Source organism: Crocodylus siamensis, chromosome 4 (assembly GCF_052110815.1).
Source record: "Crocodylus siamensis isolate JL-2025a chromosome 4, ASM5211081v1, whole genome shotgun sequence".
Taxonomy (NCBI): domain Eukaryota; kingdom Metazoa; phylum Chordata; order Crocodylia; family Crocodylidae; genus Crocodylus; species Crocodylus siamensis.
This window is the reverse complement of record NC_143398.1, coordinates 22,833,708-22,860,797: the sequence shown is the minus strand read 5'-3', so window position 1 is coordinate 22,860,797 and position 27,090 is coordinate 22,833,708. Positions and strand designations below refer to the sequence as shown.

Below are 27,090 nucleotides of genomic sequence, written 5' to 3'. Positions count from 1 at the left end.
ACATGGGATGGTTTCATGAATAATTATTGAAGTACGAATTTAAAACATCTCATTACAGAATGTTTCTCTGTCTAAACATTCATAAACATTTTTTTAAAATAACCCTCAGGGTAGGCATTTAACTGAGGGCTCTGTTCAAGTGCAAACTTCTTTCATGTGCAAGAGTCTGATAAATTCAGACTTTTACTATTTCTGTTGCAGTTGACTTGAGTCATCTGGGCTAGGGACAGAAGTTACACATAAACTGGCTGAAGTGATCAGAAACCAGTTTAAAACTGTAACAGAACTGAAGTTCAGTGCACATTAACCTGTTGTCAAAATGGCCAAAACTGATTTAAGAAACCTGGATCAAACTTAACTGATTTAGGTCATATGTGTTTATGGAACTTCTATCCCAGGCCACCTCCAGATTTCAAGTTAACTCACAGCCCCCCAGCATCCCAAGATGCTTTGCATCCCTGTGCTTTGCATCCCTGTCACAGAGCTGAGGCAGTAAAGCCTCTGCTCCCAGCCTGCTTCTTACCTGTCAGCCCAGAAGGACCGGGGGGGTGGGCAGAGGAACGGACCCCACCCAGGACTCCCCGAGTCCCACTCAGTAAAGCAAGGGGAGGAAAGGCCCTGGCCTGAGATTCCCCTCAGCCCTGCACCCTCCTCAGGTGGAGGCTGGGGGAGGGGTGAGCCTGGGAGAATCTCAACCTGGCTCCCAGCTGAGGGGGCAGGATGGAGTGAAAAGCTCTCCAGTGAGGATTTCCTCCCCATGTTGGGCAGACCCTGGTTAGAGGTTTGGTGCTGGTTCATTTTGTTATTGGTTCAGTTTATTCAACTTAGAAAAACCTGTGAAGATTGAATCAATTGTGCCTTGGGCTTTTTGAACCTTTATACTTTGTCCTAGAGAAGAACTGAGAACCTACTTTTGGATATCAGGGACTTTGTCTGAGCATGTTTAATGGTTCCTGTCCCATGGGGATGCAAGCAGTGGGCCTGAAGCCCTCTTCTGTGGTGGGACCCAAAGCAGGGCTGACTCACCTTGGGAAGAAAGAGAAAAGCCCTGAGGACAGGGCAAACTTAGGTTTTTCAGAAGAAGCAGAGCCGGATGAGTCACGCCAGAATGGAGTGCCCATGTGGTTCATCAGCCACTTTTATTTCTGGCTGGGGATGACGCGGATGGATGATGTCATCAAAAACACTGCCTGGATGATTTAAAAGCCAGTAGCAGGGAAATGGCCAGGGGAGCACCACCAGAGCCAGAAGGGAAGGCTGTTCTCTGAGCCATACATAGGGTGCATCAGCAGCCTGGAGGGAATCACAACCAGAACCTGACAGAGGAGTCCAGGGATCAGCTGACGGAGGCACCACATTGGACCATCAGGGCAACCAGGCCAGGGAGTATGGCACTGAGGGACCTTGGAACCCATGAGAGTGGGGCAGGCTGAGGCCCTGTACCCCAACCTTTCCTTTTGTGTTTTGATTTTGTTTTGAGTTATCCCGAGTCAGGGAGAGGGCTCATAAGCAACCCCACAAATCAAGAGGACCCAGGACAGCACAGCATACAGCAACACAGTGAGGGAAGACCCAACGCTTTGTCAGGGATGGTCTGACATCCTGTGGAGGAGGCCAGGAGACAAGCAAGGGGAAGAGAGGACAGGAGGAGACATCATAGGGCGAGCTGATGATCCATCATCTAGCTGTACTGAGGTCTGGCACATGGCTGGGATGTAGGGGAGGTGAAGCCCCAAAAAATGCCTACTAAGGTAGTACCTGGTCCACAAGGAGCTATGAAAAGGAGCCCCACCACTGAAAGGAAAGATCAAGTTGTAGCAGGTGAGTATCGGGGCCTTCTTTGGGGTGAACATCAAGGCCACAGGAACACACACTGCGGCTGGCATTGGGTGCACGCTCCAAAGCGGCAAGAGAGCACCTACATGAGGCCAGGCAGGTGCAGTTCCCATTTAAGCTATTTTCTATGGTAGTCAGGTGGGGGGGCGAGGGGAGGCGAGGAACTCCAGTTTAGGAAAGGAACGGTATAAAATACCTTCTTTGCCATTTACCAGTGACAGATTCTATGTGTTATTACTTAAAGATCTGTAGTTCATAATGGATGTTAGATGAACCAGTCTTCCAAAGCCAGCTTTTAAATTCAGAAGAACCTGACAGCATTTGTTTGTTATTCTGTGGTTTATATGTTTAAAACTATTTGTTTTAGTAAGGAGCTTGTATTCCGATCTGCATTCCATTTTCCCCAGGTATTAGATTTTTGGTTTGGTTTAAGTTCATTGTAGTGCTTGGAAAGGGCTCTGAAATTCAAATTCTGTAATGACCTCTCTTCTCAAGTTTATGCAGTTGTGTATTCAGAGTTTGGATTTGTTCTATATTTCTTCAGCAGAGCACACAAATGAAGGATATCTTGATTAAAGATGGATGTGTCTATACGTTGCCCTATGGCAACATAGTAATGTGCTGTGTTGTTATACAGCAAGCTACAGTGATGTAGCGATCATGTGGGTCTACACATGATCACCGGCTACGTCACTGTAGCGGCGCGCTCCAGCAGTATAGTGCACCACTATGGTGACGTAGAGGTGAAATCTAACCATGTGCTGTACACATGGTGTAGTAACCCACCCATAACTCCATGCTTTAGTACTAAAGGAAGTACTAAAGCATGGCGACATGTAGACGTGCCTGCTATGTCACCAGGGTTTTAGGCCAAAATGCTCAAATAGTGAGCATTCCTTAAATAAAGTGAACTGTTGTTTGATATGGCACTTAAAAAAATTAAACAACGTGTGTTAGTACTATTATAAGTGATACATTATGGTTTTTGTATTGTAATACTCTATATACATCCATCCCTTTGTTCTTTTAATAATTTGAAATAATAAAACGTGTATTTCAGTCAGTGTGAAGTTACAAGTTAGTTCAAAATACTAAACATACCTCTGGAAATATACTTCTGGCTGTTATTGTACTGTTCTTTGTAGTGTTTTCTATAAGGCATAAATATTTTTTATTTATTCAAACAGATCTCTTGTGATGGCTTCAGATATATCGCCAGTGGCTGCAATAAAATCCAGCACTTGATAATCAATGATATGCCAACTCTTACAGACAGATGCATTCAAGTAAGAAATTGAAAACTAATTCATATTCAGAGGAAACTCTTGGCTTTGGATTTGGGTGCTTTTCTCACGTTAATTTCAAAGACAATTTTAACATGCAGTTCAATAAGGGAAGTTTACTCTTATGTGACACTTTTTAAGGAAGCATTAATATGTAATTAAAATTGTTCTGCAACAAAATTTCAAATCCATTTAACTTTTGATTGTTCTCAGAAACTTCCAAAAATTTTTCTGTCTGTTCCTTTGTAAACACAATCTTTCAGATAGATGAGACTTACGTGGTTTTATTTTATATTAAATCACAGTTTAGTTGGCTATTAATATAGATATGAGGCTGTCCTGTCCCATTGATTTGATACACAACTTCAATAACAAGATCTTCATAAATGTCACATATAATGGCAAATGTTTTCCAGGCTTCTGCAAATGCAGTTGGTCTATTAGATCTCTACTCTTAGGATTCTGCTATACTTCTTGTCTCTATGTCACTGATTTCTGTTTGTTCAAGTGCTGATAAAAATATATACGATTTGAAATGAGCTATCTCTACCATTGTTCACAATTTAGTTTAGCTTTTTTATTTAAAATGGTACTACCGTAGTTACTTTAATCCAACGCAAGGACTTTTTCCCCATTTATGACTATGAGGCAGCGTGAGGGTAGGCAACTCTTCAGGCTCCGGGTCTGGCCACAGCCCCATCCCAGGGATGGGGCCAGAACTGTAGCTGCTGTGTGCACCCCTGCTGCTTCTGGCCAGGCCCCACAGATGTTACCAGGCTGGGCAGAGGTTGTGCTCTATGGCCCAGGCTGGAACAAGGCTAGAATTTCCTGGAGCAGAGCAAGGGTAAGCACAGGGAGGCAGAAGCAGAGACAGGAGAAGGGGGTCATGGGGCCCAAAGCTGTGAAGAGAGGATGAAGTGGGGAAGCCAAGGCTGCAAGGGGAAAAAGTGGGGTGACAGAGGTGGTGGGGAGGTAGGCATGTGGGGTCAAGTGTGAGGAGAGACAAGCAACATGGGGAAAGGAGAAGGGGCCAACCTGCTTGACCCACCCACCATCTGCCCCCCATGTCCTCTCCCACTACCTCGCCCATCACATGCTCCCCTAACTGCCTTCCCCACTGCCTGCCCATGCCTCCCCGCCCCCCCATATGCCCCCTGCTACTACTTCCTCTGCTGCAGCAGTGGAGGGGATGAATGTGTAAATTTTCCATGTATAGAATCTATTCAGTGTGGGGGAGTCATCTTAAATGCAGAGTCATCTTGGATTTAGGTAAATATGGTCCATCTTTTAAGGAAGAAATATGATGTTAATTATAACATTTTACAGATTATAATATCAGTTAACTTTTTGTTTTGTGACATCCCCTAAATGCAAATCTTTTGTTTATTTCTTTTTCTTTAAAGGCTTTGGTTGAAAAATGTCAACAGATTACATCTGTTGTCTTTCTTGACTCCCCTCATCTCTCTGACACAGCTTTTAAAGCCCTTGCTGAGTGTAAACTTGTCAAGGTCCGAATTGAAGGTCAGTAACAGTATAGTATTTCATAAAATTATTCACTTTGTACTTTTCGAGTCTGACCTGGCTCATTTTAAATTAATCAGTTGATTTCAGAGTTTGGTTGGATCAGGCCTGTATGCGTGGCTAATATGCAACTTGTACTGTTGTATATATTGACAGGGAATAATCGGATTACTGATTTAAGCTTCAAGTTGATGAGCAAATCCTGCCCGTACATCAAGCACATTTATATGGCTGATTGCCAGAAGATTACCGATGTTGGTCTTAAGACAATTTCATCATTGAAGTATATTCTTGTATTGAATTTAGCTGACTGTATAAGGTAGTAATTTACATCCATTTTTAACTACTTATTTTAATAAAATTCTGTCTATTCCTAACAAGGAAACAGATCAGTTACCAGCTTTTAAAGTTATACGTCTTTACAGTGTTAGTAATGTAAGCAAAGCAGAATATCCGTGGGACTGAACCATTGCAGTTTGACTGTCTTTAACTTCTAGAGATAATATATGTGAACTAGGAAGTACTAGGACATAAAGAAAGCTATCTTGTTTTTTGCAGTTATCAGCCCAAATGCAGTAAGTTGCATCACTGCAGAAAAACAGCTGTTATATAGAAACTGTTTTTGAATTAAAATTTTTAATGTAGAAATGAAACAAAATTATGAAGGATTCTAAAGACTTCAAATTTCCAGGTTTTGTGCATAAGGGTTAGGCTGGGGAACAAAGGAGGCAAAAAGCCCTATATTTAAAAAATATAGCTACAATTTATTAAATAATGATACAGTTAGGATTGCCACCTACCTGGAGATTTCTAGGATCATCTTCATTCTAGGGGTACTACATATGCAAATCGTTATATTACTTTTGGGATTCTTGAGCCTACCTCAGAAAATGCTAACATTTCTTGTAAATATTATTTTGCTGTGTTGAGATGCGCCAGTGTGATATCATAACAGCATGACGGTGCTTCCATTGTGATGGGGAAATAGCTGCCTTTATGCCTGATTTAACATTTAGAGGGTTGGATTTTCCAGTCTGTCTGCCAAATGGCTGCTTGGGGGGAAGAGGTGTATGTGTTTGGACCTGTGTCTTCCAACTTGGATATTAAAGGATTTCAAAATCCTTGAAGAAGTTTCGCAAAGCATGATAAAATGTATAAAATTCTGTAAGGTCATTTGTTATTTTTACATACATGTGCAAGTGGTCCCAGCAATAGCAATGTTAAGAATCATAACACGTTCTTTTTAAGCAATTTTGTCAATAAATGAAGCTAATATAGAGAGATTAGAAAAACAAAATTGACATTTATCTGATTTGGTTGGTAGTTCTTAAATACAAAAATCAGATTGTGCCTTAGATGTACGTAAGTAGCTCCCACTGAAATCAATGGAAGTTTTATACTGGACAGAATCTCCCCAGAAAAGTTCATTTTTTATTTTCTCTTAATATTGTTCATGCTTTGTAGACCTACTTTTGTCTGTTTTCTTGAAAATAACTGTAGTCCAAGAGCAAACAATGCTTAGGGACATGCAGAGAATTTTTAAAGACAAAGGATAAAACAAATGTAAACTGGTCAGTCATGCTGGGGAGGGCATGGCTCAGTTCCAACCCACTGCATGGGGCTTGGGATTTTGGCAGTGGGGAGGAGTGGCAATATTAACTGCCACGACTCCCTTGCTGCCAACTTTCCCAACCATTGAGGAGCCCCATGGGCCAGATTCCAAGGCTCTATGGACCACATTTGGCCTGTGGGCCAGAAGTTGAGCCCCCCTGCTCTTAAAGAACTTTTGCAGAAAGTTTTAGTTCTCCAGAGGCTTACAAGAAGCAATATCTTTCTTTGCCAATCCAAACATTCTTCCTATGCTAGTTATTCAATTTCCATTAAAAATAGTGATGAAAAACAGCTCATCTCTGTTTGTTTAATGTAGGTCACCAGATACAAATTGTCTATTGGATTATGAAAATGTGCAGAATTGACTGTTTGTTTTTATATTTTAGAATCAGTGATGCTGGTGTAAAACCATTTTTAGAAGGCTCCTCGGGCGCAAAGCTAAGAGAGTTGAACTTGACTAATTGCTTCCAAGTCACTGATGTCTCTGTTGTGAAAATAGCCCAAAGGTACAATACAGTGTTTGGCGGTTGCAATCAGCAATTAGGATTTTGAAATGGTGTATCTTGAAAATTAAATTTGGAAAGCTATAGCACTTAATACATGGGTAACTGGCTTGTATTAAGCTAGAGGTTATACAAGACAAGCAATTGCATGGTCCCTTCTAATCTTGTAGATCTATGAAAATTGTCACTCTATTTAACTGGGATTTTAAAGGAGTGGGATAGGTAGCAAGTTAGGTGTTAAGATCCTGTTGATATTGAATGGGAACTGGATGCCTAATGTCTTGGGAAACCTTGACAAGTCAAAGACATAATAAACATTTCTGGTTTTTTAATGTTTTCAATTTAGGTGCCATAATCTGAACTACCTGAATCTGCGATATTGTGAAAATGTGACTGATGTTGGCATTGAGGCTTTAGGAAATATGTTGTCATTGATATCCATTGATATTTCTGGAACCAACATCTCAGATATGGTAAAAATGTAATGAAAGAATAATTGATATGTTTATTATTAATATGTTTATTATCTATCATTAGAGAAAAAATCTTCCACGTTTTAAGAAGTACTGCACAGGTATTAAGTAATAAAGTATGCTATATTTAAAGTGTTTTGTAGAACAGTCTATAATATGAATTCAATAAATTAAAAAAATATAGTTGTAAAATTACAGTAATAGTTACATCAAATAGAAATTGGTCTTTGCAAAGGAGAGTGAGGAATTCAAAATCCTGATTTACAGGTAAGCTGTGAAGCTGCAATGTGGTTCCTCCAAAATTCATTATTCCATGCCCTGCCTCTGTAGTGATTATACAGGATTTCTAGGCTACTGGATCAATGCATAATTAACATTTGGAAAGTCACTGCCATAGGATGTGGCAGCCAGTGAAACTGCATCTCCCATGGTTCACCATAGTCCACCATAGTGATTGATGCACCGTGGTAGTTCGACCAGAGATACCCTGGTATAGCGGAATTTGGATTCTTTTCAAGGTTAGCTTCTGTAGCCCCCTGCAAAGATGAGACTTTGTGATCTTGTCAGGAGTATATATAGCCACAGCAAACAACTGCATGGGACTGCTGAGGTATAGCTTTTTGTTGTGGCTTTTATTTCAAAGGGTGCTGAACCTGTAAATTAGGAAGGTTGCAGGCCACACCAATATAAAAAATCTGGGTTCTACTCTACACTTAGGTAAAGTAATTGTGATAAGCAAGCGCAATCCAAACAGGAAAATGTGAGCCTGAGGCACTGAAACACCTTGAGACATGAAGCAATTCCAGCAGACAGATTAATTTCAAACTGACCCAAAATAAAACATTTTGATTTGGTTCAACAAACAAATGTTTTAAGTCAAGTCAATTAGACTTGATGGAAAATTGAAAAATTGTGGCATTTAAAATTTTATATTTATGAGGACTGTGTTTTCTTTACAAAACGATTTTCATGCAAAATTCCTGGCCAGTGTGCTCACATGAAAGGGCACTAGTTTACACTGGGTTCCAGGGCAAAATAGCTTGAAAGGTGTCAAGTTGCCAAGAAGCTGGAAACAGCTATTGCAGGGAGGAGGGGAGGGGAGGTTAAATACAGCAAGCCTCCATATAGATGTTTATGGCCCTTAGTAGATCTTCTAAGACTTGCAGGGCTTCTCGCTATTTCAAATGCTGCTCCTCTGCTGGAGAAGTCTGGAAGCAACTTTGTTAAGAAAACTCTGTGATATTTTCTGTACCCTGTCCCCCGCCCCGACTGACTATTGTGTGTTTTCATTGACTCATGGGGAGGGATGGGACCTCAAAGATCATCTGATCCAACTCCATGCCATGTGTTAGCATTGGTTTACATGATCTTCAGTGTTTTTTCAGTTCTTGTTCATGTGTAATGATGGCAAGAACTTAAGTATTTGGCTCCAAAGCAGAAAAACCAAGCATTTTTAATTCAGTGAAGTTATTTTAAAATATCGTAAAGTCACTGTCTGTATTTTTCAGTGTACTTATTTTGATGGCACTTCTGATTCTTGGAACTGTTACCCACACTATTTTATAATTCAAGAATTTTCTTTTGATTGTTCCCTTTCTGCTGGCCCCAGCCACCCCTTAAATATTGTATAGTGCTGCTTTTCTGTTTGCATACAGCAGAACTTTATGCTGTCGGCAATCATCCAGACTCTTTTGCTTACACTACATTTTTCAAACAGAGTTTTCCATTCTCTGATAGGGTGGAAGAATTAACCCTGAAACTGACCGTTTATCATCATTGTAATTTCTAAACTGACTTCTAGCACTGGCCATAAACCTGTCATTATTTTGCCATTTATTGTGTCTAGAGTATGTACCACTCACTTTTATGTAAATATATATTTAAATCTTAAGTCAGAATATGAAGAAAAGTGTTTAACAATTTGCTGTTTAATTTTTATATACTTTGAGTCTATCCACCTTATATTATTTCTTAAGTGTAGCTGGAATAAAATAGATATTTACACTTTTCAGTTTAAATATTGTAAATACTGTGCTAAAATTACTTTTGGACACTGCTGTAGTGGACATCAAGTTTCAAATCCAGCAAATCCAGCACCATTAAATTTGTATTACACAAGAGTAAGGAATTTTTTTGTGTGGATATCTGTTGCTTGTTCTGCCAGTGTGAGTTCAGTGGGTTTAAAACAGCAAGCCATACAACAAAATATTGATTTTGCTTTCATGAGGAAGATCGGAATTTGCCATATAGGTTTCCTTTGCCAACTGTGGGGGTTAGGTTCTGGAAAGTTCCTGTGGTTGGCAAAACTGTGGTTGGTAAAATGAAAGGCTTATGGGAAAAATGCGGTTAGGGCAAGGGTGGGCAAAATTATTTCAACAATGACAGGTTTATGGCCACTGCAAAGAATTATGACGTCATTGGGATAATGGAGACCTGGTGGGACTCCACCCATGACTGGACCATGGGTATAGAGGGCTATACCCTGTACAGGAGGGATCGTGTGGACAAAAGGGGCAGGGGTGTAGCTCTCTATGTGAAGGAAAGCTACATGTCCCTGCAAGCTGATGTTGGTGACCAGCATGGACAGCTAGAGACCCTCTGGGTAAAATTCGTGGGGAATATGGCACAGGGGACACAACGGTGAGAGTCTACTACAGACCTCCCACTCAAAGTCCTGAGCTTGACCAGGAGTTCTCCCGGGAACTGACTGAGGCCGCTTGCTCCAGGACCTTGGTTGTCATGGGTGACTTCAATTACCCGGACATCTCGTGGGAAGATCACTCAGCAAAACCCGAGCGGTCACAAAGCTTTAGATGATCTCTACCTGACTCAAGAAGTCTATGGGCCAACGAGAGGCAAAGTGCTGCTCGACCTGGTACTGGCTACGGGGGACGACCTAATCAGTGACCTAGTGATTGATGGGAAGTTGGGTGACAGCGACCACGAGCTGATCACCTTCACCATCCGCCGTAAAGCTGGCAAGTCAGTCAGCAACACAGAAGTCCTTGACTACAAAAAAGCCGACTTTGACAAGCTCAAGAGGCTTGTTGGTCAGGCCCTCAGGGACCATGACCCCAGGGAGAGGGGAGTTCAAGAAGAGTGGTTGCTTCTCAAGGAAGCGATCCTCAGTGCACAAGTTAAATCTATTCCAACACGGAGGAAAGGCAGCAAGAAGGCACAGCAGCCCTCCTGGCTCCCTAGGGACCTAGCGGACCTCCTGCAGCTAAAAAGGAAAGCCTACAAAGGATGGAGGACGGGATTCACCTCCAAGGAGAATTATTCTGCACTGGTCCGGTCCTGGAGGGAGTAAACCAGGAAAGCCAAGGCTGCAACTGAACTCCAACTAGCTTCAAGCATCAAGGACAACAAAAAGTCCTTTTTCAGATATGTGGGGAGCCAGAGGAAAAGCAAGGGCAATGTTGGACCCCTGCTAAACCAGATGGGACAACTGACAACTGACGCCCAGGAAAAAGCCAACCTATAAAATAGGTACTTTGCATCAGTCTTTCATCAGTCCCATGGGACGCCCGTGCCTGCTATGGGACAGGGAAATCTGGGTGATGGGGATCCCCTACCCTCCATAAATGCTGACCTCATGAAGGAACACCTTGAGAAGCTGGATACCTTCAAGTCAGCCGGCCCTGACAATCTGCACCCCAGGGTACTCAAGGAGCTGGCAAGCGTCATAGCCCAGCCCCTGGCACAGATCTTTGAAAACTCCTGGCGCTCTAGTGTAGTGCCTGAAGACTGGAAGAAGGCCAATGTGGTGCCGATCTTCAAGAAAGGGAGGAGAGTGGATCCGGCTAACTACAGGCCCATTAGCCTGACTTCTATCCTGGGGAAGATCTTAGAAAAGTTTATTAAGGAGGCCATCCTTGAGGGACTGGCCCAGGCTAACATTCTAAGGGATAGCCAGCACGGGTTTGTTGCGGGTAGGTCTTGTTTGACCAATCTCATTTCCTTCTATGACCAGGTGACCTATCACCTGGACAAGGGAGAAGAGATTGATGTCATATATCTTGACTTCAAAAAAGCCTTTGATCTGGTATCCCATGATCACCTCTTGGCCAGACTGGCCAGTTGTGGCCTTGGTCCACCACGATCCGCTGGCTGGGAAACTGGCTCCGCGGTCGGACCCAGAAGGTCAACAGCTGCACACCACCCCCCGCTGATTGCTGCACTGGGCAGTGTTTGCTGCTGCTGCCCACCCGGATCTCGTGCGCTGGGCAACCCAGAGGTGGTGGTGGTAGCCTCACCACAGCCTACTGTGGCACGAGCTCCGGGCAGGCAGCAGCAGCAAATACTGACTGGTGCAGCAAGTGGGGCTGCAGCTGCTGCTGTTGTGGCACAGCCCTGACAGGCGAGCCCAGAGCCGGCACAGGGCCCAGGCTGGCAGTGGGGGCAGGTTACAAGCTGGTGCTAAGTGCAGGAGAAAAGCGGACCCTCCCCTGCCCCGTGGCCAGTGCCCCACACTGCAGCTGCTTGCAGCCTGCATGGGGCTGCCTGTGCCTGCTCAGGACAGCCCCACATGGACTGTGAGTGACTGCAGCAATGAGTTCTGGCCATGGGGTGGGCAAGGGGCCCCTTTTCCCTGGTCTCCACACCAGCTCCTTCCCTGCCGGGGAGTAGGGGGTCGGGGCTGTGTGCTGCCCTCTGCCTGTACTGCGAGCCTCGGGGGCACTGGGAGTGAGCAGGCACAGGAGCATAGGGCCCGCACTGGTGTCCCAGGGCCAGTGCCAGCAGGGCGTAGAGCAGGGTGGCAGGAGTACAGGGTCCCAGCTGGCAGGGACTCTATGGAGCTGGGCCAGCTCCCCTCTTACCCTGCTGGTGCAGCCCTGCCCAACTCCACAGACCCTTGCCAGCATGCGCCCTGCTCTGGGCCCCACTGGTGTTGGCTCTGGGACATTGGTCCTAAGATATTGACCAGGAGGTGGGGGACCTGTCAAGGGGCAGGACTACCCGTTCGGTCTTTGACAGCTTGCCAAAACTGGGTAAGCGGCCTTCCATCCAAAATAATTGCCCGCCTTTGGGTTAGGGACTTGAATACTGTACACTATAGTGTATAAATTCATTTTCACTTACCTTTAATGCACGGGTGGTCATCCAGGCATAGGCATACCCCTTGGGGTACTTATTGATTTCATAGATTTCATAGACATTAGGGCTGGAAGGGACCTCGGGAGATCATCGAGTCCAGCCCCCTGCCCAAAGGGCAGGAAGTCAGCTGGGGTCATAGGATCCCAGCAAGATAAGCATCCAATATACTCTTGAAGGTGTTCAATGTAGGTGCTTGAACCACCTCCGCTGGCAGACTGTTCCAGACCTTGGGGGTTCGGACAGTAAAGAAATTCTTCCTTATGTCCAGCCTGAAACGGTCTTGCAGGAGTTTGTGACCGTTCAACCTCGTCATCCCTTGGGGTGCTCTGGTGAACAAACGTTCCCCCAGATCCTGGTGGTCACCCCTGATAAACTTATAGGTGGCCATCAGATCACCCCTGAGCCTACGCTTTTCCAGGCTAAAGAGTCCCATGGCTCTCAGCCTGTCATCGTAAGATCTGTTTTCCTGACCTCTGATCATGCGCGTGGCTCTCCTCTGGACTCTCTCAAGCTTCTCCACATCCTTTTTGAATTGTGGAGCCCAAAACTGGACTCAGTAGTCCAGCTGCGGCCTTACCAAGGCCGAGTACAAGGGGAGAATGACGTCCCGGGATTTGCTCGAGAAGCATCTATGGATGCAAGCCAGCGTTTTGGTCGCTTTACTAGCCGCAGCATCGCATTGCAGGCTCATGTTCATCTTGTGGTCAATGATGACCCCCAAGTCTCTTTCTTCTGTAGTGCTATCCAACGTAGCACCGCCGAGCCTGTAAGGATGCTGCAGGTTTTTCCTCCCAAGGTGGAGAACCTTGCATTTTTCGGTGTTAAACACCATCAGGTTCTCGTCCGCCCATTTGCTGAGCTTGTCCAGGTCAGCCTGGATCACCCGCCTATCTTCTGGCGTGGATGCTTTGCCCCAAAGTTTGGTGTCATCGGCGAACTTGGCCAGTCCACTCCTGACTCCAATGTCCACATCGTTAATGAAGATGTTGAACAGGATGGGTCCCAGGACAGAGCCTTGAGGGACCCCACTGGTCACAGGGCACCACGATGAGTGACTGCCATCGATTACAATCCTCTGGGTCCGACCATGGAGCCAGTTTCCCAGCCAGCAGATCGTGGTGGACCAAGGCCACAACTGGCCAGTCTGGCCAAGAGGTGATCATGGGATACCAGATCAAAGGCTTTTTTGAAGTCAAGATATATGACATCAATCTCTTCTCCCTTGTCCAGGTGATAGGTCACCTGGTCATAGAAGGAAATGAGATTGGTCAAACAAGACCTACCCGCAACAAACCTGCGCTGGCTATCCCTTAGAATGTTAGCCTGGGCCAGTCCCTCAAGGATGGCCTCCTTAATAAACTTTTCTAAGATCTTCCCCAGGATAGAAGTCAGGCTAATGGGCCTGTAGTTAGCCGGATCCACTCTCCTCCCTTTCTTGATGATTGGCACCACACTGGCCTTCTTCCAGTCTTCAGGCACTACACCAGAGCGCCAGGAGTTTTCAAAGATCCGTGCCAGGGGCTGGGCTATGACGCTCGCCAGCTCCTTGAGTACCCTGGGTTGCAGATTGTCAGGACCGGCTGACTTGAAGGTATCCAGCTTCTCAAGGTGTTCCTTCATGAGGTCAGCATTTATGGAGGGTAGGGGATCCCCATCACCCGGATCTCCCTGTCCCATAGCAGGCACGGGCGTCCCATGGGACTGATGAAAGACTGACGCAAAGTACCTATTTAATAGGTTGGCTTTTTCCTGGGCGTCAGTTGTCAGTTGCCCCATCTGGTTTAGCAGGGGTCCAACATTGCCCTTGCTTTTCCTCCGGCTCCCCACCTATCTGAAAAAGGAGTTTTTGTTGTCCTTGATGCTTGAAGCTTAGGTTATACGGGTTATGCACTGGTGGGTGGCGATGAAGCGTGCCCAGGTTGAGGTGGCAGCATCTCTTCCGGTGCATTGGCTTCTTACCCAGAGGACAGAGAGGGGGAAGGAAAGGGGAGAAGAGGGATGCACCAGCTGGCCCCACACAGCACACTGAACTGATCTCTGTCTCCACCCATCTGAATGGCAGGGTGGGGATGTTTTGTGCCTGCCTTTTGTGGTGTATGATTGGCTGGTGTCACAGGCCAGATGGGCACTGTAAGTGTATCAATTCTATTACAGGCCAACTGGGCACTGCAAGGGTATCTGCCACTGGGCTGTTTGGTTCAGTTTTGGATTGAGAAGGCAAAGTTGGGAGTGAAGTAAAGGCAAATTTATTATAGCTTACACACACAACAGTTAACAGAAAGATAAATGTGATAAGCAGATAATGCAGTATTAAAGAGCTAATAGTAAGTAATAAGAGATAATAACAACATATAGATGGATCAATTCTGTAGCAGGCCAACTGAGCACTGCGAGGGTATCAGACACTGGGCTATTCAAAACAACAGACAGACATGGGGTGGCAACTTACAGAGAGTCCCTCGATACCAGGTACACGTCAAGTGATTCCAGCAAAATCAGGCGTCCCTGATCAATGCTGTCGGAGGCTTACCGGGGAAGGTCCCTTGATCAGGATCCAATCCTCACTCACACGGGGGTCTGGAGTCCAGGTTTAGAACAGAAAATAACCGTTCTGTTCCCTCCTTCCTGCTGGTCACCTGATGCACGTGCTTTTTTATTTTAGTCTTATGCTAATCTGTTGGCTTTAGAGCCACTCACAATCTTGCCCTATAGCTGTTACCCTATGGGATTGAAAGGTGTTAAAAATTATCAGAAAAAGGTAAGACCCAGCTTTATCCAGTAAGCAAATTACAATGCAGCACCTTTAGGTTTGAAATTGACATTGCTCCGCCTAACCCTTTTAGGTTTTGCTGAATATGCTTTCTTGGGATGTGCTTTTCTGGAATGTGTCGGGTGTGCCAGGCAGTTAGATCCAGTTTTTATTGTCAAGGCTGAACCCTGAGCAAAAAAACCATTATGTCAGCTAATCTTGCAGCTACAGCTTTGCCTATGGGGCCCAGTCAGTTCCACGAACAGTTAATTTATCATTTTGTTTAAACTTATAACAGACAAGTTTCATTTGCGGGTTACAAACTTACAAGCTTTATATTAGCTAATATTACCTGTTTAGGCAAAATACCAAAAGCCTCTAAGAATTTATTGCTTATTAATCCCTCTGGTTCTGGCCGTCATAGCCGGTCAGCAGCCTGCAAATGGGGCCCTGGCTGGACTGAGCTGTGGGACAATCTGAGTCTGGCGGTAGCAGGAACCTCTCATCCGCACCCCGGACAAGTCGCCAGGCTCAGATTGTCCCATGACTTGGCCTGGCCAGGGCTCTATTCACCATGAATGGAGGTCTGCACACCACTGTGCAGGGCAGCAGGGCACAGTGGCAAGCGGGCCTGCTGTTCCTTGCTGCCCTGCTTTCGTCCCCCATGACCTGATGTGGCAGGGAGCAGAGAAGTCACATGGGGATCTCCTTACCCACCGCTGCTTGCCCTGTATTGCCCTGGCGATGTGCTTCCTGCATGCAGGGCTGCACTGAGGGCTGTGCCCCTCAAACCAGGAGCAGGCACAGGAGGCACCTCACCAGGATGAGTGGCGGCAGACAAAGAGATCCCTACCTGACTTCCTGCCGTGCCTGGTTGTGGGGGAGAGAAGCAGGGCAACAAGAAACAGTGGCAAGTGGACCTGCTGTTCCCTGCCACCTCAGGTAGGGCAGCTCCCTGCCACTGTGTTCACATCTGGCAGGGTTGGGGGCCACCTCCAGCTGGGGGAGCAGGGGCTGTGGGTGGGGGAGGAGAGACATGAACAGGGTTAGGGGGTTGGGGGGTTGGTGGGCTGATGCGCAGCCATGGAAAACTGTGGTTACTCAAAACTGTATACCATGGTAGCCAAAATAACATACAGAATATTAACTGTGGATACTCCAAACCGTGGTTGGCAAAACTGTAGTTGGTGAGGGAAATCTGTACTAGCAGTGCATCATGCTTACCTGAATTAGGATGCAAAGAAGACACAATGGAGGCATACACTCTTAGATAGTTGAGGTATAACTAGACCTGGTCAAAAAGTGGGTGAACTCTCTTTAATATTTTGATAGGACTACTAGGCCATTATTTCATTATGAATGAAATCTGAATGTCAGATTCCTAAGTCCATATTTAAGTACCTTCATGGCTTTCAAAATTGTTGGAAACCTAACAGTTTCTGTTGCCTTCTGTATCGTTTTAGCAGTTTAATTTTTAGGCTCCTGTTTCTGAAGAACATTAGTATCATATTAAGAAATAATACTGCATTTATTGCCCTTATGAAGAAACTTACAGGCATCTTAGAAGTATACCTAACAAGGCCCAGTTTACATAGAAACCCAGGTTGACAGCTAATGAAAAATGTAATGAAAAATCCTACTCTGTCTCTGCACAAGGTAAAAATTCTTACCTTGTGACATTGGAAGGGACTAAGAGGAAAATACAGATGAGTAAAACTAGGGGCACTTTAACATGTGCTTCTGGGATATGGCGGCAGTGCTTTAATTAGACTGGCTCTGAGACCCACTTTAATTAAAGTGCCACCATGTCTTGTATCAGAGTCCCCACGCTTAAAAATAGCAGTGAGGGAACTTGAACTAAAGCTCATTGAATGAGCTTTAGTTCAAGTTCCCACCACCGCTATTTTTAAGTGCAGGGATGCTGATACAAGAGATGTAGGAGGCTGCTGGAGTGCAGTAATTGCCATGCTCCAGCAGACTGTATTGGAATTCCAGTGCATCGGAGCAGCCCCTGCGCTCATGTATAGGTGCCCTAGGTGCCTAAACAGGACTTGGGTAGAATTCAGGTGCCTAAGTAGCAAAAAGCAAATGGCCACAAAGTCCATTAGACCCCTGAATCCATTCAGTGCCCACATTTTGGACTTGTGGGCTAAGTACAGAGAGTCAAAAAGCCCAAGGCTAAATTGATTCAATCTTTGCAGATTTCCCTAAGCTGCATAAGTTGAACCAATAATTAAGTGAACTGACATGCACTTTTGTATCCGGAAAGGCAGCCTACAGTCACCTAGACCAGAAGCTGGGGGGCACTAGAGCACGCCTCTCAGTCTGCCTGCCTGCCACTGCTGAGAGCACCTGAATGCAGCAAGTGGGGCCCATTTCTGATTGGCTGCCCAGCACATGCCCTGCCTCCAGTCCCCCGCTGTCTGCCCCCTGCGGGGAGGGAGGGGGCAGTCACTCCAGCCTTAGGCCCATGTGAGGGAGATACCTGCAACTCAGCAGGGGTTCCTTTCACCCTGGAGAGGTCCCCTGAGTGCTGGTTCAGAGGGGGGATTACACCCTTCCACCCGTTAGCGTGGTCCGGCACCAGCTTAGCCTCACCCCCACAGGTGTAGGGGGACCAGAGGTGCAATAAACCAGTTTAACCTAAATCAGTTAAGTTTGATGCTATGTTCATCCAGGCTAAAGGAGGCCTAGTATATAAATCTAAAATCAGATCTATCTGAAACCAGTGTAGGCTATTTTTAAACTGGCGCATGTGCACCAAACTTCTATTCTGTTACAGATTTAAAATGGTTTCTGATCACTTAACCCTGTTTGTGTGTGACATCTGCCCCTATAGGGCTTGTCTTTAATAGTGCAGTAGTGAGACCTAGTGAAAATGAGGATGAGCATGCTCCACCCGTGTCTGGCCTACTTGAGACATGTATGCTTGGGGGTTTGGGTAACCTCTGTGGAAGTGCAGCACTGTGGGGAATTCAACTCAGGTTCTCCATTGTCTACCATGGGTGCCCTGGGCAGCAAGCTATTGAATAAAAAGAACGTCACCCTCCCCACACATGTTTTTGTAAAGCCCAGTCTGTTTCATGTTCTTTGACATTGTCTCACAAAGGAATGTCTAATTTTGGATCCTGACAGAGGTAGGCACTGAACTACACAATACATTCAAGGCTAAATTGCTTGGTAGCAGAATTCTAGGCATTGGTGGAACTTTAATATTGTATAAATGTGATGCTTATGGACCTCCAGAGTTAGGCAGCATTTCAGTGGGATATTTTTTACTCTGAAGTATAAATTTAGTCACCAAACATGTCTATTAGCCTTCTTAAAACCCTTTGTGAATCTACCTCATAGTTTCTATTCATTTGAATAGAACCATAGACTTTAGGGAGAGGGTAAGTGCAGAAATAAAGGTTTGCAGAATTGATTTTCAAATTGGTAAGGAAAAAAAACTAAGTCGGTAGCAAAGGAAAGCCTTGAATGTATTCACCAGGAAGTTTAATACTATTTAAAGCTATTTCTATTTATCTATATCAATTTTCATATATTTTAAAAATATTTTTCTTTTATATTATTTAATTTTACTATGCCAGTAACAATAACATACCCGATCCACATATTTTTCTGTCATTTTTAATGTCCATTTCCTTTCTCCAGTATTTCTAAACCATGTCTGCTTTATTTAAAAAATGTAAATCCCTGCTTTCTTTCTCCTTCCCTTTCTTTCTTCTGTGGGAGGTGAAATCCAGTGGGATGTTTTCTACCCACACATAATTGAAACATAAGCTATATAGTATAATATTTTTGTTTTTAGGTTTCTCATTAAAAAGGATATAAGGTTGTTAGACCTGTCTAGCAACAAGCATGTTTCAGACATCTCAGCCATAGGATATTTAGGGCATAGTGTGCTGTAGATAGGATATGAACAAACATATAGCATATATACCGACTGTTTTTGTGAGGATTCTTTTCCCTTTCAACTTACATTTCAGAAAGTATTTCCATATTTATTGAAAATCAAAATGATTTTGATAAATAACACATGTAGTGCAAAGTTTCAAGCATGTTTTTATAACAAAGTTTTTTTTTCCTATCCTCCTTTCATATTCAGAAATGCTTTGGGGCAGCCACAAATCCAGAAAAAAAAAATCAACCTAAATTTTGGAAATTTAGAAAGATATAAAATTAAACAACAGAATACAGGAATTTAGGAGGTAAATAGTCATTCAACCTTAACTAAAGCAGTTGCCATTTCTTCTTTTAAAATTTAGATAAACACAATCATATTGCGAAGTATGTAGTTCTTGAAAAAGATGAACTTCATATCCTTCCTGAGGATCTTTTGAAGCTTTACACCACCAATTTTTCAGAAATGCCTTTGGGCTGGGGCCTTGTTTGTTAACATGTTTGCAGAGTATTGACAGCTCTGGTACCTTCGTCCCACACTACAAAAATGATCCAAAATAAGCCCACTCAAGCAACTGTAGAACATTGTTTGGTGCCTAAATGTATCCCAATCCATTTTGATCTGAAAGGTTCTCCAGGTGTTTATACCTAGGCTTCTTAGCATGCACAGAAGCCCCTCATCAGAGAAGCCAGATACCTAACCCCATTGTTTTCTAGGTGGCATGGTTTGCCTAAGTCCTTGGGAGTGGATCTGTTTTGAGTGCACACAGTAGCTCAAATCAGCAGCACTGAGTTCAGCATGAAGCATGGCATCCATGGCTAGTGTCACTCAAAAATGTGGTTGGAGGAGGAGGACATATTGTTGGCTGTAGTGCTGATGGTGCCTATTTTTTTTCATAATATTTTGGTGGTTAAACCACACGTATAGGAAGTGGAAGATTTATAACTAGCCGGAGGGAATTCAGTCCCATATTTTCCACTGCTGAGGGCAGGGGCCTGGTCACCGGCCATAGAATTGTCTAGGTAGGCAGGAGGGATTCATGTGGCCAGAACAAGGCAGATGGAGCCTGATTCTGAAGCCTAGGTTCTGATCCTTTCCCAGGATTGTTTCTGCTTGTTATCCAATTACTGACTAATGGGCAATCCATAAACAGTTCTGGGAGTAAAAACCAAGACCCAGAAATCTTCCCTCTCAGCAGGCTGCTGTGATCAGTGGCTTGCAAATCATGGTTTCTCTTGCTTGGTCTCCTTCTGGCCTGTGCATTCCTTTCTTCCAGCTTCAACAGGAGATGAGACACCTATGCGCTTTTGGAGGTGGGAGACGTGAGTATGTATCACCTCAGGTTGAGTGGGGCCTAGAATCCAGTCTAGCACTTCCTGCTTTAATAAGCTCTTATACAAGAAATGGGTGGTGACATCACCAGTGAATACATTGCCGAGAAAGATTGGAGTTCAAACATGCTCTTCTGTGTAGTGTTTCCTGTTGGCTGTCTCTAAATCCCTTCCTGCTTCCCTTCAGATACGTTAATGTGAATGATCTAGTACATGTAGTTTAGTGATGTAATGCAAAAACAGGTAAAGTATATGCAAAATTGGACCAAAAGGTTCTTAGTCAATTTTTAAAAATCAAAGATAAAAACAACAGAAAATAAGACTGTGTTTTCCCCATGGCAGTTTCAATATTTCCTTCCACGCCCAGCCTTAGGCATGGAACACTTCTGAACTAATTGATAAAAACCTCTCTGTTTACCTCCTTCACATCTTTACTCAAGAATCACCATTGGTTCAGCATTCAGGACTCATCCAGTCAGTAAAAAGTTATTTGCATGCCATTCAAGGATGTCCAATTTCAAAATACACAGAAATCATCAGGAACTGTGCTGCAGTTTACCCATGTTCTCTTACTATGTGTTTGAACATAGTAGCTTTGATAGGAGTAGGTCCTCACTGTTCTACTACAACATAAATATTTAATAATATTGTAACAGTAAGTTGCTAAACAGGTTCCAGTAAAAAGTACAGGCTAGATTCTGGTTAGACTTTCATAGGCATATATCCAGAGAAATTCCCTGGGCTTCAGGTGGTACTATTCCAGATTTACAAGGATTTGAAATCATCATCTGGCTCAATATTTTTAGTCTGTTAGAAAATTGATGAGAGAGAGGCTTGTAAGAGACAAGAGAGAATTTATTAACAAACCCCTGTAGATGTTACTAGCAACAGCTGGTTAATGAATTATATGCCTTGTGTTCTCAGAGGAAAGTGGGTGACAAATTATGCACCAACCACATTTCTAGTGAGGAGGAAGAAGAAATGTTAAAAGAAATTTAATGAACTCCAGATCCAGACGGTTTTACCTCAGAATGCTGAAGGAAACAGAGGTAGTGCAACTTGAGTACAAAGATCCAAAATATTTTAAGAAATAGGGAGTGAAATTAGCAAGTTTTCAATGTGCTGAATACCCACACTTTGAGCTAGAGTCATGGGGAGTTGCAGGGCCTCAGAAGTTTGAAAATCTGGCTGTTTTGTGCTTTGTTTTTTACACAATAAAAGTTGTGTTTGATTAGAAATTGTGCTACTTGAACTAGATATCAAATGTAAATATATTTTTCAAAAAGTCCTCAGGTCTATCCACAAACAATTGAGTATGGTATAGGTATTACTACATGAAATTCTATGGCATGTCTTGTGTGACAGGAAGGATATGTCTACACTGCAGTCAAAGTTATCACATCAGTTCACATAGACACATCCAAGTCAATTTTAACTAGCAACTCTGGGGCAGAGCTGTATTGCTACCCAGTGCGTCCACAGGTGGTGGATACTGGAATGACCTTCAGGGAATGTTTTCTGTGAAATAAGCAGGAGTAACTGATGAATAAGCAGTCGTGGACCAAGCAGCAGCGGCACCACCAGGATGTGGGGAGGACAGCAGTTGGCAGTGCTTTCCCTCCTGAAAAGCCAGGACATATATCCTTTGATGGTGTTGTGACATGGCGAGTACAGGTTGCCTCTATAATAAGCCTACCCAGCCTCCAGCCATGGTCTACAGGTCCTCAATGGCCGAGCAGGTGGAAGAAGATGTTAGAATCTCAACAGCTGCGAAGGCAGATGAAGGTTGCAGCAGAATGAGACCCCCAGTTGTCTTGGTCTCTTTGCCATTGGATCAAGGTCCTGTTCTGTCAAGAACAGTGTGGAAGCTGTTGTGCAACAGCTTCTCCACAATAAAAGAAGTCACACAGGCATCTTCCATGCCAGCACATTCCTCAAACCCCCTGGGGAACTGTTAATGGCAATAGGAACAGGATTGTGAGGTCTGGAAGCTCATAGTCATGAACCAGCATGAAGGCAGCAGATACAAGAAGGTCATCTAGCACTTGGATGAGACAGGAGTGTGACTGTGTGACTGAGCGGCCCTCTCCAGGATTTATTCTGCTCACCTAACATGGGGAGGGAACTAGAAAGGTGCCTGTCTAATACAGTGTTCTGTATTTCTTCCTGACTGGATAACTGCATCCAGTGGAATCACCTTTACTTTTTTTTTTAAAATACCAGTGAAGATGCGCCATTATTTTTGGGATCTGGAACATCAGGGCCCTCATGGACAACCCTAATAGTGAACACCCAGAGCAGCACACTGCAATCATGGCCTGAGAACTTAGGCATCACAACATCAGTAAAGCTGCACTGAGCAAGACCTGGCAAGTGGGAGATGGGCAGTTCAAAGAACATGGAGGTGGAGAACATGGAGCCATTAACCTTTGAGGTTAAAATAGGAGTTAAGCAAGTCTGTGCCATTGCCCCAACACTCTTCTCAATATTCTTTGTGACAATGTTACATCTGACTACCAACAAGCTTCCAGCCAGAGTGAATGTAAACTGAATGGATGGTAAGCTGTTTAGTTTCAGTCAACTCCAAGCCAAAACCAAGACCACCCCTACCGCAGTCATTGAGCTCCAGTATGCTGATGTTGCTGTAGTGTGCACTCCCTCAGAAGCAGACCTTCAGGCAATCGTCAACATCTTTACCAAGGCATACAAGAAAATGGGACTGATACTTAATATTCAGAAGACTAAAGTCTCCACTAACAAGCTCCTGATGAACAGTCCCCATCTCCAGTAATCCAGATTCATGGTGAGACTCTGGAGGACATTGAGTATTTCCTGTAACTCGGAAGCCATCTGTCACAGAAAGCTGACATTGACAAATCCAACATTGCCTCTAAAGTGCAAGTGCAGCCTTTGGATATCTGAAGAAATGGTTGTTCGAAGATCACAACATCAGTTCTGAAACCAAGCTCATGGTTTATCAAGCAGTCTTGATCCCCACCTTGCTGTATGGAGCTGAGAAATGGACAATGTACAGGAGACATTTGAAGTTGTTGGAGAAATATCATCAACACTGCCTGTGGAAGATCTGTCAAATGTAGTGGGAAGAGAGATGCACCCCTGTTAGCATCCTCCTGCAAGCAAACACTATGAGAATTGAGGGAATGATAATCTGAGATCAACTTTGTTGGGCCAGCCATGTCATTCAGATGCCTGACTCCAAACTCCCAAAGCAAGTTCTGTTCTCCCAGCTCAGCCGAGGCCTATGCTCAAGAGGAGGGCAGAGAGAGTGCTTCAGGGACATCCTCAAGGCCACTTAAAAAAATGCAACATTAATGGGAGACTGTCAACTAATGGGAGACTGTCACCCAGGACCACCCTAAATGGAGGAAGAGTCTGTTGCAGGGATGTCAGTACTTTGAAACCTCACAAGAACAACAGGAGATGGAAAAGCAGGAGCAACAGAAACAGCATTTTGTGACCCAAATCAAGAATCCAGCACCACCCGCCCCACGCAGAAACATGTGTCCAAGCTGCAATAGAGTTTGTCAATCCCAGATAGGCCTCATCACCCATCTCTGGACATGAAGATAAGACTATCATGGAAGCCAATTATCCTCAACTGCAAGAGATTCCTGAAGAAGAAGAGAAAACCAGCAAGTTAAGGTACTGTTAACAGTGTTTATTCAGTTTCTCAGGTGGGCTTTGCAGCCTGATGTAAGTTTTGGGCTGCCACAGCTACATTGTTCAAAGTGACCTGTGAGAGCTAAAACTTGTTTATGTGAGGTGTAGTGCTGGCATACCCTAAATGAGAACAACCCAGCTCCAGTCCAGTGCAGGCTGGGTGGCTTCAGTGTCATGTTAGTGGCAGGGGCACTTCCCCACACCCATGATGGGGCCAGGCAGCTGCAAGATGCACTTGTGCCACTGATACTGCTCCCAGTCCCCCCACTCAATGGCTGCAGTGTGAACACAGATGCCAGCTGGTGGGGAGTTGGGCCATAACCAGGTATTTGCAAACTGTCTGTACTGTCACCACTTCTCTCTACCCCCGCCCTTTCTTTCTCCCCCTACCTAAAGCTGTGGCATGGGCACAGCTGGAATCTGGGGGCAGGGAGAGGCAGCTGTATCACAGACACAGCTTGCAGATACCTGGGCTGCACCCACACTGTGGCTGGGAGAAGCAGCTGTCATGTGGGCACAGCTCCCAGCTGGCTGGTCCCAGTGTAGGTGCAGGCAAAGCCCGCTACTGCTGATACACCACTGAAATCACCTGGCTCCTGTCAAACCCACGTTTAGATAATTGATGAGATAAATAATAATGACTATTCAAATTCAAGATATGCTAATAAACTTATTTTCTGGAATATTATACAGATAGCAAAATAGAGACCATTTCTACACAGATTAATATTATTAATAGTGATTCTCTAATAGTGCTATTATCAGTAAGGTTAAGCAATGTAATTTATAGTATAAAACTTGCCTAATAATTGAAGACAAAATATTATAACTTTCTTCAGATTTCTTAAAGGCAAAACATCAAGCTGAAATTTTAAATTTAATTGTAATTAGTAGCCTGATTTTTAGAAATTTCTATTGATTTTGGCACTTCTTTCAAGTTTTGCCAGCTGTTGAAGACTCTGTTGTGCTGCAGGAGCTTGGACTGACAAACAGCTGGGCCAAACAGTTGTTTGTAAGTCCCACCCCACTATAACAGGGGTCAAGGAACCATGGTATTTGAAAAAGAAAAGTGCAGCAGGCAAGGTTTGCAGCCTGGTACAAGTAGCTAACCAAGGGCCAGCTGCAGAGAAGCAAGCAACCTGCGGGTAGATAAAGAAGAGTTATAGAGCTTCTGGCAGCTGTCTGTGGTAAGGTGCTCCTGCAATAATCTATAGGGTAGTACTCTAAGCAGGCAGGTAGCTAAAGGTGAGCTGGGCAAACCACAGCAGATCAGAATAGGCTGGGTAATGAGCTAAGCAGAAACTCCTGGATCAATTACAGACAGGGCAGGCTGGCCCCGACCTCTGCAAAGAGAGGACCTCCAGGGATATAAGGCTGTTGGAAATCAGCCCACAGGCATCCAAGGTACCCTAGAAAGCTAGAAGGAGATGGCTAAGAGGGGAAGCGGGGGTGGTTATGGGATAGGGACTCTGAGTGGGCTTTAAGTATTTCAGTGTGAAGTAGTTGGCTTGTGTTTCTGTTTCTGACCAGAAGTTTGAGTTTGCCTACAGGGGAGGTCAGAAGCCACATGAGGACCGTGCCTGGGAGGCACTCTATGACATTAGGGCTGAAGCCAGGATAGAGCCCTGCAAGAGACTTGGACTTGATCTTTACATTTTGGGACTGTCCCATCCAATTAAGGATGGATGGTCACACTATGGCAAGGTATTAGCAGAACTTGTACATAGAGTTCCCTAGGCCAATACAGTGTAGACCTACACTTCTTTTTGAATGGAGATGCAGGCAAATAGGAACTATTGCTTCTACTCTCTAGCAATAGTCTGGAGTGGCAAGTGTCACTTTTATTACATCTTTTATGTGAAACAATCAATGTAATTTTGGTTTTATGAAGTTCAAGATGGCTTTTTGCATGTGCTTAAGCCCTTGATTTTTCAATTGAACACTTAAAACATGCCTTAATTCTAAGCATAGATCTCACTTGGGACCTACGTATATGTTTATCTGCTTGTCTGAACTAAATGAAAATGGGAAACCTGAATCTCTTGCAAGTTTCTTGTAAGAGATGCCAATATATGTGTATCCACTGGAGAAAATTCCATTTTATATTTTCCAGAAGAAATTGGGATTTAGGATTTGATATTTTTTTTATTGGTACTTATATTCAGCTGCCTATATTTCCAAAACTGGCACATACATGTTATCCTCTTTCTCCCAACATTATCATTATACTGTCTACATCTGGCGTCCAGAGCATATTTACACATTGTTATTTCTGTCTCATGTTTCCCATTTGTTCAGCATGACTGTTGTGAAAGACAATGGATACTTTGCCAACCAAACTATTAACACAACATTCCTATGGAAGAAGATGACCAATTTGTTTTCAGGAGGCTTACTTTGTAGTTTGGTTAAGTTTTAGTGATGTGTAGATGCTGGTATTGGCAGCAGTGTAAATTAAAAAACAAAAATCTAATTATTTTGAGGGCTTGAAAGTTAGAGCTAGGTTGTGGCTGGTCCAGTTATCCACAATAAAAACAATAGAAAGCCCAAGGAATCTTCCAGGCTTCTTGTGCTCTTAACCAAAGGAATTGCCAAAGTTGCAGTCTTGTTATTATCTTTAACACAGGCTGTTTCCAGCTAGCATAATCCCTCCACTCCTTCCAGGATAGTGTGACTCGACACCACTTCCAACATGAGCTTGTGCCTAACAGCAGCTGTTTGGCTCTTAATTTTTGGCCTAATTAAAACAAGAACTTGAATGCAGATTTGTTTGTAAGTTGCTTTTTTAATTGGAATTTTGAATATGGATTCTTGAAGGAAATCTGTAGAACATTCTACTGGATGGAAATGCTGATTTGCTTGCTGGCAGAGAATATATTCATACAGCTCTGCTTCTTCCACTTTCTTTTCTCTCTTGTATGAATACGTTCATTGTTTACTTGTGTTAAACAAATTATTTCTACAAAGACCTCACAGCAGTTTTTATATAACTTGGCTGGAATGAAGAGATCTGTACAAAAAGTACACATTTTTTACTTTCCAAATCTGGCTGGTAGAGATAAGAAATATAGATCACATGAAGAAGGCTCCATAATGAACAC

At 44.0% G+C, this 27,090-nt stretch overlaps 1 protein-coding gene across 3 annotated transcripts in view; it reads left to right on the top strand.

Annotated features, from left to right (window-relative positions):
• Nucleotides 1–27,090, top strand: part of FBXL13 (F-box and leucine rich repeat protein 13) — a 195,991-nt gene that overhangs the window by 137,194 nt on the left and 31,707 nt on the right. For all 3 annotated transcript variants that reach the window (XM_090041955.1, XM_090041954.1, XM_090041956.1), the window contains 5 exons: nt 3,024–3,122; nt 4,523–4,640; nt 4,797–4,959; nt 6,638–6,757; nt 7,101–7,227. In XM_090041955.1, coding sequence (XP_089898081.1) covers nt 3,024–3,122; nt 4,523–4,640; nt 4,797–4,959; nt 6,638–6,757; nt 7,101–7,227 — 627 coding nt within the window. The remainder of the gene's footprint in view (nt 1–3,023; nt 3,123–4,522; nt 4,641–4,796; nt 4,960–6,637; nt 6,758–7,100; nt 7,228–27,090) is intronic.